This window comes from Pocillopora damicornis, chromosome 3 (assembly GCF_964200805.1).
Source record: "Pocillopora damicornis chromosome 3, jaPocDami1.2, whole genome shotgun sequence".
In the NCBI taxonomy this organism is placed as follows: domain Eukaryota; kingdom Metazoa; phylum Cnidaria; class Anthozoa; order Scleractinia; family Pocilloporidae; genus Pocillopora; species Pocillopora damicornis.
The window spans coordinates 30,526,797-30,542,585 of record NC_142672.1 but is presented as its reverse complement, the minus strand read 5'-3'; the positions used below and the strand labels follow the sequence as shown (position 1 = coordinate 30,542,585).

General features: G+C 40.1%; 2 protein-coding genes across 2 annotated transcripts in view; both read left to right on the top strand.

The window, feature by feature from the left end:
• Positions 1-15,789, top strand: part of LOC113680733 (EGF and laminin G domain-containing protein) — a 438,917-nt gene that overhangs the window by 402,096 nt on the left and 21,032 nt on the right. The window lies entirely within an intron of this gene.
• Positions 6,282-7,336, top strand: LOC149049318 (uncharacterized). Its single transcript, XM_089200472.1, has 2 exons — positions 6,282-6,340; positions 6,445-7,336. The coding sequence occupies exons 1-2, from the start codon at positions 6,325-6,327 to the stop codon at positions 7,296-7,298; spliced, it is 870 nt and encodes a 289-aa protein (XP_089056598.1). The 5' UTR covers positions 6,282-6,324; the 3' UTR covers positions 7,299-7,336.

The following is a 15,789-nucleotide window of genomic DNA, read 5'->3' as shown; positions in this document are numbered from 1 at the left end:
AGTTCCGGGATGAGAGTCCATTGTTTGATCCACAAAAGACAGTAGATGGGTTATTAAATCGCCTTCATTGTGACTGTGCTTTGGAGGATTGTAAACACTGCAGACTAAAAAGCGATGTCCCGTGGGAAGAAGCAAAGTTACGCATATGACTTCATAATCAGTTGAGCGGTAAACATCAAGCACTGTCAGAGTTTTCCTGATATAAATCGCAACACCGCCTTTATTCCGCATATCCTTTCCCGACCAATTCCTGTCCCTGCGAAAGACTGCATAATCGGTGATGTTAACCACTGCATCGGGTTGTGCCGGTTTTAAATGAGTTTCGGACACGACGCACACATCAATATCATTGTTCCGCATATCTGCCTCCAAGGCTACAGGAGCTCGTACTCTATTTTTGGTCTTCGACAGACTGCATATGTTTACAAACATGCAGTTAGGTACTGCAAAAAGCGAAGGACTGTTCTTCCTCTTTACTGGCGCTCTGTGTAATGCAGTGAGACATCTCTTAGCGTTTAGTTCTCTAACGGGACAGGACTTCACCGGGCGACGAGATTTCACAACCTCTAGGGCTTGACCATCCCTTGCTTTCTTGTTAGGATTCAAAAAGGTGTCTGCTGCTCTGTTTTTAACCCTGCTTCGCCCTCTGTACCTTAAAATTCCCAGCTGTTTCAGAGTATTCAGCACGGGAGCTTGAGATTTCCACGCGAACCTTCGTAGAGACATTAAATCGTTTCGACTCCGGAACAAGATCGTATCTGCTCCTTCGTTACTGCCGTTACTGCTGTCACTATGAGCGGTGGTTAAGTCTACTCCATCCACAAGCCGGTTCTCTTGTTGTCCATCTTGGGGTCCGGGATTAGGGTGAATGTCAGGCATAGTAAGCAGCGTACTAAGCAGCACAGAATCTTGAGGTGCCGCTAAATAAACCAAGCCTCTAGAATCCCAGCGAACCACGCACCTTTTAAGTCGATGGTTGAGGACAAAACTGTGTGAAATCGCAGGCTTTGCAGTCCAGCAGTTGGAGTAACATGTAAGATTTCCGTTAAGAGCATTGTGTCGATCCTTAAAAGCTAATACATTGATAGAAACGATAAAAAATACAAGAGCTCTCACGAGCGTTGCAGCCATCTTGGCATGCATACATTTTTGACTGTGTTTCCGCTGTTTTCTTTTTAGGCATAAGCCTTATGCGATAGATATGGCCGTGGGAAGTATTCTAAAAACTAAAAGCTAAAACAAATGACTGAGAACTCCAACTTTCAAAGAACGATTGCTTCAGAGGAATTTTTCTCTAACCCTCCATGGCCACATTTACAAGTTAGTAAATAAATAAATAGCCTAAGAAGTGTTTGAGATTAAAAAACCCTCTTACCCTAGGATTAGAAGGTTTGCCGGCGATTACTCCAGATAACAACGCGCGTCAATTAGATGGCAAAAAGTACATTTGAGGCTTAAACAGGTCGGAATAATTAATTAAATGCGTTTTATGCAAGATGGAAAGATTAGTTTTAATTTGTGAGCCAAAAGTCCATTAGTGCAACAGACTTGGATGACATTTTGTCAAAACGTTTCCCAGTAAAACCAAGGGTAAGTAGTAAGGTATCAGATCATCTTACAAGGACCACTGTCAAAGGAAGATGCTGTAGCTAATTAGCATTTTAAATTTTCACATTAACGGAATTCTATCTTACTACAAGTTACAAGGTGCCTTCATTTCGTTAACAGACAAAATATGGAAACTTCAGCTGAAATATTTTTCATACAAGCGTGATCAGAGGAGAGCCTTCTCTTCGACCTTAATTTGCATATCAAAATTCACCAATTTGTACGAAAGAATTCTCAAAATGCAAGCGTTAATCGGGCTAAAAAAGCTTATCAGTGTATAGTTTATACACCAATGAAGTAACTGACTGCCTCAAACCCGCGGGTATATCTGTAGCTTTCATCCACCAACATCTTAAGAATAACGCAAATCCATGTGTTTGCTAAATTGGCTCATGTTAGTGATAAGTTGCAAAATTCTGAAACTCGACTAAGATCTCCTTTTGACTGTTGACCTCATTTGTTTATCTTCTACGTTGAGGATTTTAGGTTTTCTTAACAACTGATTGGTGTGTTGCTTAATGACTCTCCGCAAAGATGGTGAGAGCAATTGATAAATAAATGTACATGTGGAGTTTCACTAGTCTACTTGAGAAAAGTAGAAGATTGCTTCACTCCCTGTTTCCCACACCAAAAATATTTGAAGAAAAATAATCATCTTACTTCGGTGATTGATAAAGTCACAAATGTGCTGCTGAATTTATCTGCGGCGCCGTTAGTTTTAAACTTTGTCTCACGATAAGAATCAGAGAGCTCGACCAAATTTCTCAAAATTGATAGTAAAGAACTCTAAAGCTCTTATTTTATTTGCTTCAAGGAACAGCTGGCTGCGAATTAGTTGCGTAATTCGAATTTTCTTATGCGAAGAGTTTGTGACAATTATGTGTACTGTCCCCGATCCAAGCGAAAGCTTTTGCCAGCTTAAGCATTCACAGATAATTCTAATTAGACTTAGCGAAAGCTTTACCTTAAGCTGAGATTCGATGAAAACAAGTCAGATCACAGAAGAATAGCTTAACAGCGGTCAAACTTCTTTGCAAGGTTAGAACTGTTGTCTTTTAATTCTATCGGTCTTCACCTGTCACAGTGCAGAGAGTTAAAAATTAGGTTTAAAAAGCGAAAAATGAATTACTAGAGATACCGTAACTAACCTTAATTCCGCAGGAAAATTTCCCCAAAACGGTATTGAAGTGGCTAATAAATACTTTTTCTCCAAAGTTCAAGATTAACTCATCCAAATTGAGATTCTTCTCAGTGCAAAATGCTTTTTTCCCTTTTAAATACCACAGTTTCTGTTCATTTTCTATAAGTTTCAGAGTAGGAAAGGCCTTTCCATGCCTATGCCCATTTTTAAGGTATCAGCGGAAGGGCCAGGAGCGTTTGATGTATTTTTAACTTCCTTATAGTGACGTCTGCAAGACACACAATTGCTGAACGAAAGCCTAAACAAATGCAATAAAGACTGAAACACCTGTATGTTTGACTATGATTTCAAGAAAAAAATTTTTTTTTTAATCTGCCGAATTACATATAAGTTTGCCGTTTTCGAAATACTTCGTCTTTTTCGTTGAAAGATAACCCCAGAAAATTACTCTTTCCTTGCGTAAGCTTGAGGATTTTCATCAGCATTTTTATTCATAACATATCTGGCTTGTAGCAGGTGGTAAGTTGAAAGGCGAGGTATTAAAAAGAATGAATTGTTTATTATTCGGCATTATTCCCAAAGCTCTTGAGAAAACTATTATTTTGCTAGAAAAACACTGAAGTTGTGAAAATTCAGCTGGTCCGACTGATAAATGCAAACTATCATATAAACTGCGGTGTTTAACAAAGATTTCTAACCGGAAAAAGCGGTAACTTTATATGTGTAACTTGGGATTATGTCTGACTTGACTCAGTCAATAAGCATTTTATCATATGACCATGAATAACTTTTGAATATTTCGAAAAGTTTGTTTTTTACTTAAATAGGACGCGATAGGCTGGCGTGGGTTGTGTCCTCGTGTACCGGTACACAAAGGAACGAAACATTAACATTAACGAACTGCGTCACAACTCCATGCGTGGATATGAAAGCAATAGGAATTCCCCCGGGACAGCCCCCTGGCGTGGGTGGGGATAATCACAAAAAAAGATTCTCCGATAAAAATTCTTCCTTTCCTTTTTCGAGTCAGAGCAGGAGATTCCGATTCATCGAAGAGCCTGGCTTATTTTCTCATTTCTGCTCGCTACTGTAGTTCAGCTTGTTTTTTTTCCGCTTGTCTTTCTCGAACACGTGAAGTGAAACAAGTTTTCTTTATCCCTATCGTAACATAGCTGTTAAGGAGTGGCATACTTGTGAAAATGTCTTGCACTTGTCAAATTACGAATGCTAATGTCGAGACAGGCGTGCGCTGACTACGAGACTTGTGTGTGTAGGTTATATCAGTCGTAGGTTGTCTCGTAATTTTGTGAATATTAAATTTGCTTGCTTGGACACCGCACCTATCAAGCCTAACAATGTAGAGAACAGCCTAAAGATCTTTGTAATCAATCTTCCTTACTAAACGAATTTTTTCTAGGTTTGGGGAGACAAAAGCGGTTTTAGAATTGTGGCATTAAGAGTCACGGATTAATTTCTGATTTACTTAACTTATTATTCATGAGATAAAATTAGTTCAAGACACAATCTCACTCAATAGAAGCAGCAACATACCGTCCTATATACCGTCCTTCGTCATAAAAATGTCCCTAGGTGAAGAAAATTTCTTGAGATAAATTTATTCAAGACCCAAGCTCACACTTAGACAAAATAAGTAGAAGCGGCAACATGTCGTCTCAAATATCGTTCTTTGTTATAAAAATGTCACGGGTAAGGCGGCGCGTCATAATATCAGCATTTTCCATTGTGCGTGAAAGGATTAATTTTCTCTTTCTTAATCATGACTGAATTGATTCTAAATTTTCTGACTGCCGACGATCCTCGCGGGACTGACAAAGGCTTCCTTCGCGTAGCTGTCTAAAATCCACAAACCTAACAACCCAGGTCGACCCATCGTTTCTGCCTGTAGTTGTCCCACCGAACTTATTTCCAGTTATTTAGACAAAATTGTGGCACCTATCGTCAAAACTTTACCGTCTTACATTAAGGACAGCCAATACGCACTTGAAATTTTTGGTGACTTTAGTTTCCTCGGCCAAAACAAACTTATTTTCACTATGAATATAACATCTCTTTATACTGTCATTCCCAATGACGAAGGTCTCCGGGCCCTCAAACATTTCTTCGATCATCGCACTGTTAAGGAACCTTGCTCTGAAACACTACTCCGTCTGGCCGAACTAATACTCACACTCAATCGCTTTTCATTCGGTGGCAACTACTACATACAAACTAATGGCGTGGCCATGGGTATTAAAATGGGACCCAGCTGCGCCAATCTTTTTGTAGGTTTTATCGAAGATCAATTTTTTAGTCAATACCACGGCCCAAAACCTGAACTCTACGGCCGTTACGTTGACGATTGGATCGGCGCTACCTCCTCTACCAAAGAGGAGCTCACTCAATTTATAACCGCCGTCATTTCCTTTCATCCAGCTCTTAAATATACCTGGGAAATTTCCAACACTTCTTTGGCTTTTCTAGAAATCAAAATTTCAATTGAAGGCAACGTTTTATGCACTAGTGTTTATTACAAACCTACAGTTTCACATAAACGACGAAGTCTGAGAAACTGTGAAAAAGGTATGGAGTTCTTGACATGTGATGGATGTGAAGATGAATACAATTGTATTCATGTATTCATCTTCATATCCATCACACGTCAATTTTATGTCGTTTATGTAGTGACGACTCCGGTTTTTTTCGAAAAATCAGAGGCAATGTGACAGTTTTTCGATAAACGTGGCTATCCTATCTCTCTCGTTCAAGTGGGCCACCACCGTGCCCAACAAATTGTTCGACAGTCAGCACTACAAACGGCTGAGAAGGACAACACTGACCGCATTCCATTTACTCTTACATTTCATCCTCACAACTACGCAGTTAAATCTATCATTCTTTAAAATTTTAAATTACTCCAAAACGATTCAGAAACTGGCACTATCTTTTCGCAACCCCCACTTATTTCATTCAAACGTGACAAAAACATAGGCAACTTTTTAGTCAGGAGTTCATTTCAAACCGAAGACCAATCTGGAACTTTCAAATACGCTCGCTCACGATGCAAAACTTGTTCTTTCATTCATAACGTAGATAAAATATCAGGACCCAAGAGATCCATTAAGATCATTGATCACTTTACGTGCACCTCCGCCAATGTTATTTGCTGCATAACTTGCACTTATTGCAATAAGTTATACATCGGCGAAACAGGAAGACGACTAAGTGACCGATTCCGAGAACACCTTCGCGACGTGGAAAGAAATGAAAAGGACGCACCCAAACCAGTCGCTAGACACTTTGGGTGCGTTTCTTTAAAAAAATCCAAATCCGGATTCTTGAATCCAAAAACGGATTTTGCGTTTCTTTAATAAAATCCGAAAATGGATTTTGAATCTATAGAATCCACACTCTGAGTGGATTCATTAGATCAAATCTAAATCCGGATTTTTAGGATTCATGATCCGTGCGTTTCTTTATTGCACGGATACAAAAAGCAGTACGTTTGGCAAGCGGTCGTCTTCTTAAAATCCGTCACATTCCCGCCATTTTGTTGTAAATATTAGCTGCTGCCGGCCATGGCGAATAAACAAGGTGAGTTTTTTGTGTAGTTTCACCGAAATTTTCCGTCCTGTACGTATTTTTATAAATTTTCCGGATGTTTGATGCGTCTTGGCATCTTTTATTTCTATTTACAGGACAATATTGGACGCACAGTTTATCTGCAGGTGAATATCCAGAATATCAGTGGAACGAAAGCCACGTTCAACCGGGCATTCAACCTTATCTTCCTCAGTTCATGTTTCCACCACCGCAGGCATCACAGTTCAGCCATGAAACAGTCAGATCAGTATCACCTCAGCCTGGTCCAAGTTTTTCTTCTTTGGAAACAGCTGCAGCCACGTTCAGTCAGTCGCGTGAAGGCACCGAAGGCGAATCGAGAGCTCTTGTACGCTGGTCTAGAGCTGATGTGCTGTTGTTAATTTCCTGCTATGTCGAACGCAGAGAACGATTTAAAGATATAAACAAAAAGAACAAGTCCCTGTGGGAAGAAATCAGCGAAGAATTAAAGAAGAACGGAGTGTTCTTTAATGCCAAGGCGTGTGAGACGAAATTGAAAAATCTGAAGAGAAGTTATGTTGCTTGTGTTGATCACAACAAAGTCAGCGGAAATGACCGAAAGAAATGCAACTTCTATGACGAACTTCACGAAATATTTTCGAAAGATGATGCCATCACTCCAAAAACATTGTGCAGCAACATTGATGGTAAACGGAGCAAAGATGCAGTCAAGAGTGTTAAAAATTCCAGTTCCACATTGAGTTCCACAGGTAGTGACACAGAGGAGCCTGTGGTTACAAAAGCAAAGAAAAAGAAGTTACCAGAGCGGAAGAAAAGAGAAGACCTCGTTGGGCTCTTTAAGGAATTTACACAAGACAGGAAAGAGGAAGAAAAGGAAAAGATTAAAAAGTTTGAAAATATGCACAATGAACGCATGGCACTCATCGGCCGATTTTTGAATGTTTTTGAAAAACCATTGAACAAAGAGTAACCTTGATTACATAATTTTTTTATTGTGTTGCAGAACATGGGATTATTTGACCACAAACATGAACATAGATATAGTAAACCTGAGTTTGTTGTCAGTATTGAGTTATCTAAAAGTTTATTATATCATACATGTTAACAGTATTATTGCAAGTTGTATGTTTTTTTTTTATCACATACATACAAGGAACTACAACAGCAACATTAGGTGAGAGGGCCTAACTAAACTGGTTTTGATATTATTTATATCCTTTACTTTTTTTAGCCTGATTCTCAGATGCGTCAGATCACTTGTGTCACGCACTTCCTCCTTTCTGTGCGTGACACAAGCAACCTGGACTGTCAGAGTATTAGGCTGTTACATTTGTGTTGAAAGTTTACATTTCAAGCAACACCATAAATGTTTCAGGTAGTATAAAGTGATCCATGTACATGGCTCTACTATTTTCTTATATACTTTTAAAAACAAATAAAATATTGATATTTATAGCAAAAAGACTATTATACGGTATAAACTTTATGAATGACATACACCACCTATGAAAGAAGTGTTCATGAAAACACCACAGTACAAAAGGTATCAATACATAAACCACTTATAAATGCTAGGTTTATGGGATCAGTCTCATTATCATGTTTCTCTTATCAACTGCTCCTACACCTGGTGGAAAGATGTCATCATCATTGTCATCAATGTCATCATCATCATTAGAGTCATCTAAAAAATCATCGATGTCATCTTCAATAATGCAAATGTTGTGTAAGATGCAAGAGGATACAATAATTTCCGGTATGTCTTCAATTTTGTCAACATCCATCATTGTTTTTAGCTTCCTAAACCTGTTCTTAAAAAGCCCTATGGACCTCTCAACCACCATTCTGGTGGAACTGTGGGCAGTATTGTAACGTCTTTGTTGAGCAGTCAAACGTCCGTTGTCTCGAAATGGGGTCAACAGCCACCTCTTCAAGGGATATGCTGCGTCTCCCAAAATGTGGGAGTTGCCAGGAAAATAATTGTCTGGGTTCACTTCAACTTCTCGGCAGATCGGAGAATTACGAAACACGCGAGCATCGTGTACTGAACCAGGGTAACCACAGAAAACATCGGTTATGAATAAATCCGGGTCACAAATGACTTGTAGTTGGACGGAAAAGAAACCTTTGCGATTTATGTATTGTTCATGATTGTTATGTGGTGCTTTGATTGGTATGTGGGTGCCATCAATAGCCCCCAAAACACCCGAAAAACCCTTTTTCTCTTCAAAGGCCTCCATCACCGCTTGGGCTTTTAGACCAGTTGGAAACTTGATAAACTCATCCATTAAGTTCCTCACTATTGCTTTGCAAACTCGTCTGTAGACTCTGTACGCAGTTGCCCTGCAAACATCAAATCGATCGGCAACAGAGCGTAAACATTCTGGATTCCCAAGAATCCACAGCGTAATAAGGATTTGCTTTCTTAACTCGACCGGTGGTCTTCCTCTATCGCCGGTGTATTGAGGTAAGTCGCCGTGGACCGAAAGCAAATGTAACTGTATGCCGTGACATGCGGAAGTGACTTCGGAAGTCCTCCGGTATGTAACTAGGTACGGTTATTTCGTAAAAATTCTTTGTGCGAACGTGTTCTTTTCGGACGAGCTGTCCGGCCGCCAAAAGGAATAAAACTGCTTCGTCATCGGCTCCTAAAAGAACCTGTTGTTGTTCAAGGTCATCGGCAAGGACTTCTTCGAACAGTTCAAACATCAAACCAAAACTTTCCGCCATTTTGAAAACTCCCCCCAAAACACGCGAACTGCATGCTGGGGTCGTTACGGCTAATTGAAAAAAAAATCCATTTTCGGATTTTTCGTGTCTTTAAAAATAACGAATCCGCATGATCTCGGATTAAGAATCCAATCTTGGATTTTTTTAAAGAAACGCACCCTTTAATCTTCCTAATCATTCTGAACAGCATATGTCAGTTTGCGGCCTTTCCTTACAAATTATTTCATCACCTAGATCAATTAAATTTGGAATTTGCTTTCATTCTGGACGAAATAAGTAGTGGACTTTATTTCCCACCGGTAAGCTGATTTAGGAGCTGGTCCCAAATATAGCTAACTCATCATAGATTAATAATTTTCCTTTTTTGACCTTTAAATTTCCCCATTTTTTAATTAAAGCAATCAATTCATCCATAAACAAATATTGTTTCAAATAAATGGCAACTTCTGGATCGAGGTAACATTGGAGATATCAGGCTAACAAATTGGGGTATATTTTCATTTTTTACTGTTCAAGGCGGCGCAAAACGACCGTCGAACGTTGAGATAACCTGTAATCAAAATCTGTATCTCCCACATTTTTTTCCAGTAAATGTTAAGAAAAAGGGGTATATCTTTTTATTTATTTCAAGATATTTCAGGTAATCTTTACGACAGGACTGGAGTCGAAGTCATAAGAACACCTTCGATACGCCATGTTGGCGGGCAAGTATAGGCGGACTTGGTCGGCTTTATCGATTTTTTGCCAACCGAAAACAACTGGAACTTTTTAATACCCATTTCGTGGTTAGGACCTAAAAATTAGCCTTCATGCCAAATTTCAGCCAAATCAGCTGGGATGAGTGGCCGCAATTTTTGTTTAAAGTTCGAAACATAGACTATGGCTCTTAAAAGTTGACGTTTCGGGCGTTAGCCCTTCGTCAGAGCGATTGGAGGAATTGTGGGTTGTGTGTGTGTTTTTATGCAGAAAATGGAGTTACGCTATTGGTTGGGAATATGGTGAAGAGAAAACAAGAATAAATCATTACAACATTCAGGCAATCCTGTATTAACCGTATTAAGCGGTCACCCTGTATGAAGAGGTCGGTTTTAAAAGATCCGAGTCTTTTTTTTTTTCCCTTACTTACTGTAATTTCACCTGTATTAAGCGTTGTTGGTCATATCCTTTACTGAGTCCTAACGGCCTGTTTGTATACAGTTCTCCACCCGTAACCAGTCAAATAAAACTAAGATTAATCTTTCAGGTGAAATTTAGTCTTTACAATTTGACCTCATGTTTTAAAATACCGTAATGCCTTGCGGGAGACCGAGGGTTCAAGCCCTAGACCGGAACAACATTTAAAATAACTGAGGAAAATATGCTGCCTTTGCTGTGACATCTGCAAACGATAGACATTCGAGTCTTCTCGGATAATGGCGATAAACCGTCGGCCCCGTCTTCATTTTTTCTGCTCTGGCTTGCAGGGGACGTTAAATAACTGATAATCCACCTTCTTTTTCGCAAATTGTTGGGAACATAGTTTCTGATGATGCGATTTGGCCTTGTTATTGTTTATACAGACATCCATTTACACCAGTTAAACCGAGCCACCCCGTATAAATATTGAAAATAGATAATCAAATAACTAAAAATAAATAAATCAGATTTTGAGCGCGAGGTTTCTAACGTGTGATAATTGAAGAGGCCCGAATCAACTATCACGCATAGATTGCGAAAGAGTATAATATACACGTTTTTGGAAAACTACTTGATCATCTTTCGAAACTTAATAACAAGACAGGTTCAAGTTTTAATTTTCGTTTGTTTATAACTGCTCACTGTTTGGCCATTCTCTTTAATCACTATCCGGCTGTTACGGAATGGATAAAGAATAGCGTAGCCAATCAAATTGCAGCGTTTGTGATAGAACGCAAATATCTTATTAAGGCTACCTTCCTAGTATGTAATTGGTATTATCTTAAAATGCTTTATAGGGACCTGTTTAAAAAACAGTTTACGAAACTGACAACGGATAAGTAACATCTCTTTAGATAGATAGATAGATAGTTTATTATCAAGAACCTTGCAGCCACAGGCTGAATTACGTTTGATTTACAATAAAATATATACTACAAAAAATACATGGCTAAGAAGAACTAATTAAAAAGACAAAAATATATAATTAAGAGGAAAAACAATATTACATCATTGCTTTATGGACATAGTGATGGATAAAACTATTTCGAGTACGAATGGTGTGGAGGCGCCGTGTAGTAAAAGAGTGCTGACTCCTTAAATTGACTTCGCACTCATTCTTGGGAGGTAGTAAGCTATAGAGCTTGTGCGAGGGATTAGACAGGATGGAATTAAAAAGCTTATCACATAAGAACTCGCGGCGGTTGTGTAAGGGAACTAGACCAGTCAAAAGAAGCGCCTCATTGTACGAACAATCTGGATAGATAATACGTAAAGCTCGCCTTTGACATCTCTCAAGATCTACTGAAAGGTATTGCGGGAGGCTATGATGATAAACAGGGCATGCATATTCAGTGACAGGCCTAATACAAGTCAAATAGAAGAGCAAAAGTTCCTCCGACTTGACTTGTGCACGCTTAAGCTGACGCAAAAAATACAGGCGCTTGTTTACTTTCTTTACAACTTCGGATACGTGATTATTCCACGTAAGATCGCAAGATATCTGCAAACCTAAGATCTTTGCTTGCTCTACACACTCTAAGTCCTGATCATTAACCTTAATTGGATCAAAGTTCTTTCTAGAGTGACTGAATGTTATGCGCAGTTCCTTGCACTTGGTTTCATTTAATTGGAACTTGTCAGCAGAAGCTTGCGTCGCGAGTTCGTCAACCGCTTGTTGGACTTTGCTGACCTCAGACTTCATGACTGTTTCAGAAATAGTGGAGTCATCGACATATTTCCACATGTCTGTACCCGGGATGATGAGGTCGTTTATCATAATAGTAAATAACCAGGGGCCAAGTTTTGTGCCCTGTGGGACCCCTGATGGGATGGCCCCCCACTCCGAGTAACAGTCCTGACTAAGTTTAACACGCTGTCGGCGACAGGACAGAAAGTCCACTATCCAGTTAATTATTCCGCTTGGAAGATCGTATGAAATGAGCTTCTGAACTAGGATCTGATGGTCAATAAGGTCAAACGCCTTGCGGAAGTCAAAGAGGATGGTTCTGACAGTTGCACCGTTCCCATCCGTAGCACTAAGCCATGAGTGAACCATGCTTATTAGTGCTTGTGTCGTACTGGAACCTGGCACAGTCCCAAACTGCCGTACATCCACTTTCGCCAAAACAACAGGCTTGAGGAAACTCTCCACGACGAAATCTTCAGCGACCTTAGAAAGCACGGGAGTTAGGGAAATTGGACGTAGATGTTTGTTTACATCGTGTATTGGATTTTGCTTTGGTACTGGAGTGATGTTAGCGTCCTTCCAAGACTGAGGCAACCGTGCCTCCTTAAACGAACAGTTAAGGATATCAGTCACAGGCAGTGCTAGTAAATCTGCATTCTCTTTAAGAAGCCAACCGGGGATTCCGTCCGGACCGGTTGCCTTAGTTGGATTTAAGGCGGATAGCTTCTTTAAAACAGAGAATTCTGATACCTGGAAAGCACTCTCCTGGTCAGAGTTGGCTGAGGTGCTAGGTGAAAGGGGGGTGAAGACGCGCATAGGAGCCAAGAACGCCTGGTTGATGGTGTTAGCAATGTCTATCGTGCTTGGAGGCGAACCTCTCTGACCACAATCAATATGTTGGTAGAGGGTAGCTGGATTAACGCCTCTAGAAGCTGCGTCTGACGTACCACTGAGCTTCTTTACCTCACGCCACCAAACTGCGGGTTTACAGTCCTTCAGATGTTCAACCTTGGAGTTATAGAACTTTGCACGGCATGCTTTCCTCTCACGATTAACGCGATTTCGTAGGGTGCGGTACTGCTCCTGGTCGCCTTGAGCGAGGGCCTTTTGGCGGCTGTGAATGAGACCCTTCAATTGTTGATTGACCCAGGGCGGCTCGTTGGTTTGTACCGACTTAGACTTCAGGGGGAGGAGAATGTCCATTTCGGTCTTAACTATGGTCTCCAACATTTCCACTTTGCCCTTGCAAGAATCTTTACTATCGATAAGTGTCTTAACGTCCACATTTCCAAGATACGTGCGCATAGCCATACGCGTTGTAGGCCGTAAGTCCCTCGATTTCACGATAAGTTTAGTTCTTGGTTGTTGGGAACGCACGAGCGGCTGAACTTCCACAGAGAAATGATCGGACAAACCGAGAGCAGGGCGCTGGATCGGAGGGGCATAGAACTCCTTCACATTTGTTAACACCGGATCTAAGGTATTTCTGCCGCGAGTTGGAAAGGTAACGATTTGCTTCAAATTAAAGCCGTTACTAAGGCGCGAAGATTTTTTTAACAGAGTTTTATTGAAGTCACCAAGTAAAATTATCCCGCAACCAGGAAAGCGAACCTCAACCAAAGATAAACAGTTATACAAATAATCCAGCATAGGCGAATCCGCGGCGCTCGGAGAATGATAAACAACTCCAACAATAATGCTGGTAATGCCCCTTGGGAGACGCGAAGGCCGTATTTGAGTCCAAACAACTTCAAACTTCCTATCCATAATGTCCTCAATGATCTTGAATTGGATAGACTCTTTAATGTACAGACACACTCCCCCATGCACTGCTTCAGTTCGATCTCGGCGGATCACGTTATAGCCAGAAATAGCGACAATATTATTGTCAATGTGGTCTTTGAGCCAAGTCTCTGTAATGCATACAAGGTCGAAATCTGCATAATGGACGACTTCACGGACTTCATCTATTTTCGGCGCTAGTGACATGACGTTGGAGAGAAAGAACGACGGCATGAATAGCTTTGATGACTTTGCAGGTTCGGCTTTAGATGGTGTAGGTGGAATAGCGAGAAGGTTGGCGTTATTACAGTATTTGTGACTGGACTTCAAACGGTAGGGGCCATGGTTGGCTGACCTTGGTGAAATAACTGCAATATGGCGGTGACGATAAACTTCTCGCTCCTTCACTTGTCGTCCAGCTCTGGTACCGCGATAAGATGGCCATTTCCCACCATGAAGTCGAAGAAAACCAAAAGAGGGGCGAACCTGGACCATTTTGCGGCAGCAGATATAACATTTAAGGCAATAAAATTCAAAAATTACGGAAGCAGATGAGACCTCGTGCTGCCTTGAAAGGCGCATACATGCTAATACATGCATGCTAAACTGAAACAGTCATTGATACCAAACTACGTTGAAATTGTTAAGGCACGCTTCGTTAAAAATGACTAGGATTCCCTATTTAATGCTGAAGAGTTTCAAGATTCCGCCAGGGGTGTACAGGCACAATAAACAATTATTCGATTAAATAAGTTTCTCTTTTTCTTTTTCGTTTCGTTTTATTTTTGTTTTGTCTTTAAATGAAAATGCACTGCAAACATTATTTTTATTTATAAAGGCAGCCTAGATCGAAGAATCGCATTTAATATCATTACTGATTAACAAATAGATTCCAAGTTGCCGTGCGTCTGTTTAGTAATAGATCACAGATGACGTCAAAATGTGGTAAGAACAAAAAAGTGGCAGTAATATTCATTGTAACAGTTTACATTTGTGCAAACTTCATTACAAGTGATGACAGCGTAATCTACCTTCTAGTTTTGTTTCCTGTAGCACCTCTATTAGTTATATGTGCAGCGTATTATGTTATTGGGAGGAAACAAAAATCACCAATATGTAACCATAAAAATGTCATCAGAGAGGCCAAATTAGCAAACACATTATTTATGATAACAGGAGCTTCTGTTTTCACCTGGCTTCCATTCCAGATTCTTAATCTATTGGTACAATCGCAAGCAACTGCAAACTTTTCTCATAAACTCTGTTAATGAATACAACGGTATTCATTATCAGGGTTTTTTTAATATAGCAATTCGCTCGTAAACGTAATCATTTATCCACTAAGAATTCCAGAATTTAAAAACTGCCTGCTACACTTACTTCGTTGTTGTGTAGTTCCCCATCGGACATTTAGAGCTGGGGTTTTTACCATCAGCTGAGTCTGGATCAGTTGTATCCCTAATAAGATTTACAAATAAACAGCTCTTATCACCGAGCTCTAAACAGGAGAGTGCAGTTTGATTGCTTTATTGATTGCTTAGAGTCAGTAAAAATCCACATTTTTTTTTAACTTTAAGTGATGCAATCGAGGGGAAATCGTGCTCTTCATGATCTGTTTGAGTGTAAACGTAAGATCTCTTAATGAATCTCAAACTAACTCGATGCTAAATGTTATGAGTAATTGGCACCCCCGGTGTTAATGAGTACTACTGTTTTTGTAAATGATATCCATACTGTTTAGTAATGCTGACAGCAGTGTCGGGGAACTTTCTAAAACGTTTCGTCGAGTAACGCAGTTATGCGTCAAACTTTTTACGCAGTTAAGCGTGATGCGAATACATCACGAGATTGCTTACGTGGCGCTTAAGTGGTCGCCGCTTACGGAAGTTTTTTTTTTTTTGTCGAGAGATACCCTTGGGAGAAAAAAAAAAGAGAGACGGTATAAGAGCGCAAAGAAGCGGTGTGCAAGGTGTGCAAGGAACGAGAAACTCTGGAGAAAGTCGTGAGTTTGTGTAATGGTAAGCTGGTGTGCAAGAAACTAAGAAACTAAGTTGCTGGCGGTGAAGTGATCATTACGTGGTTTTTG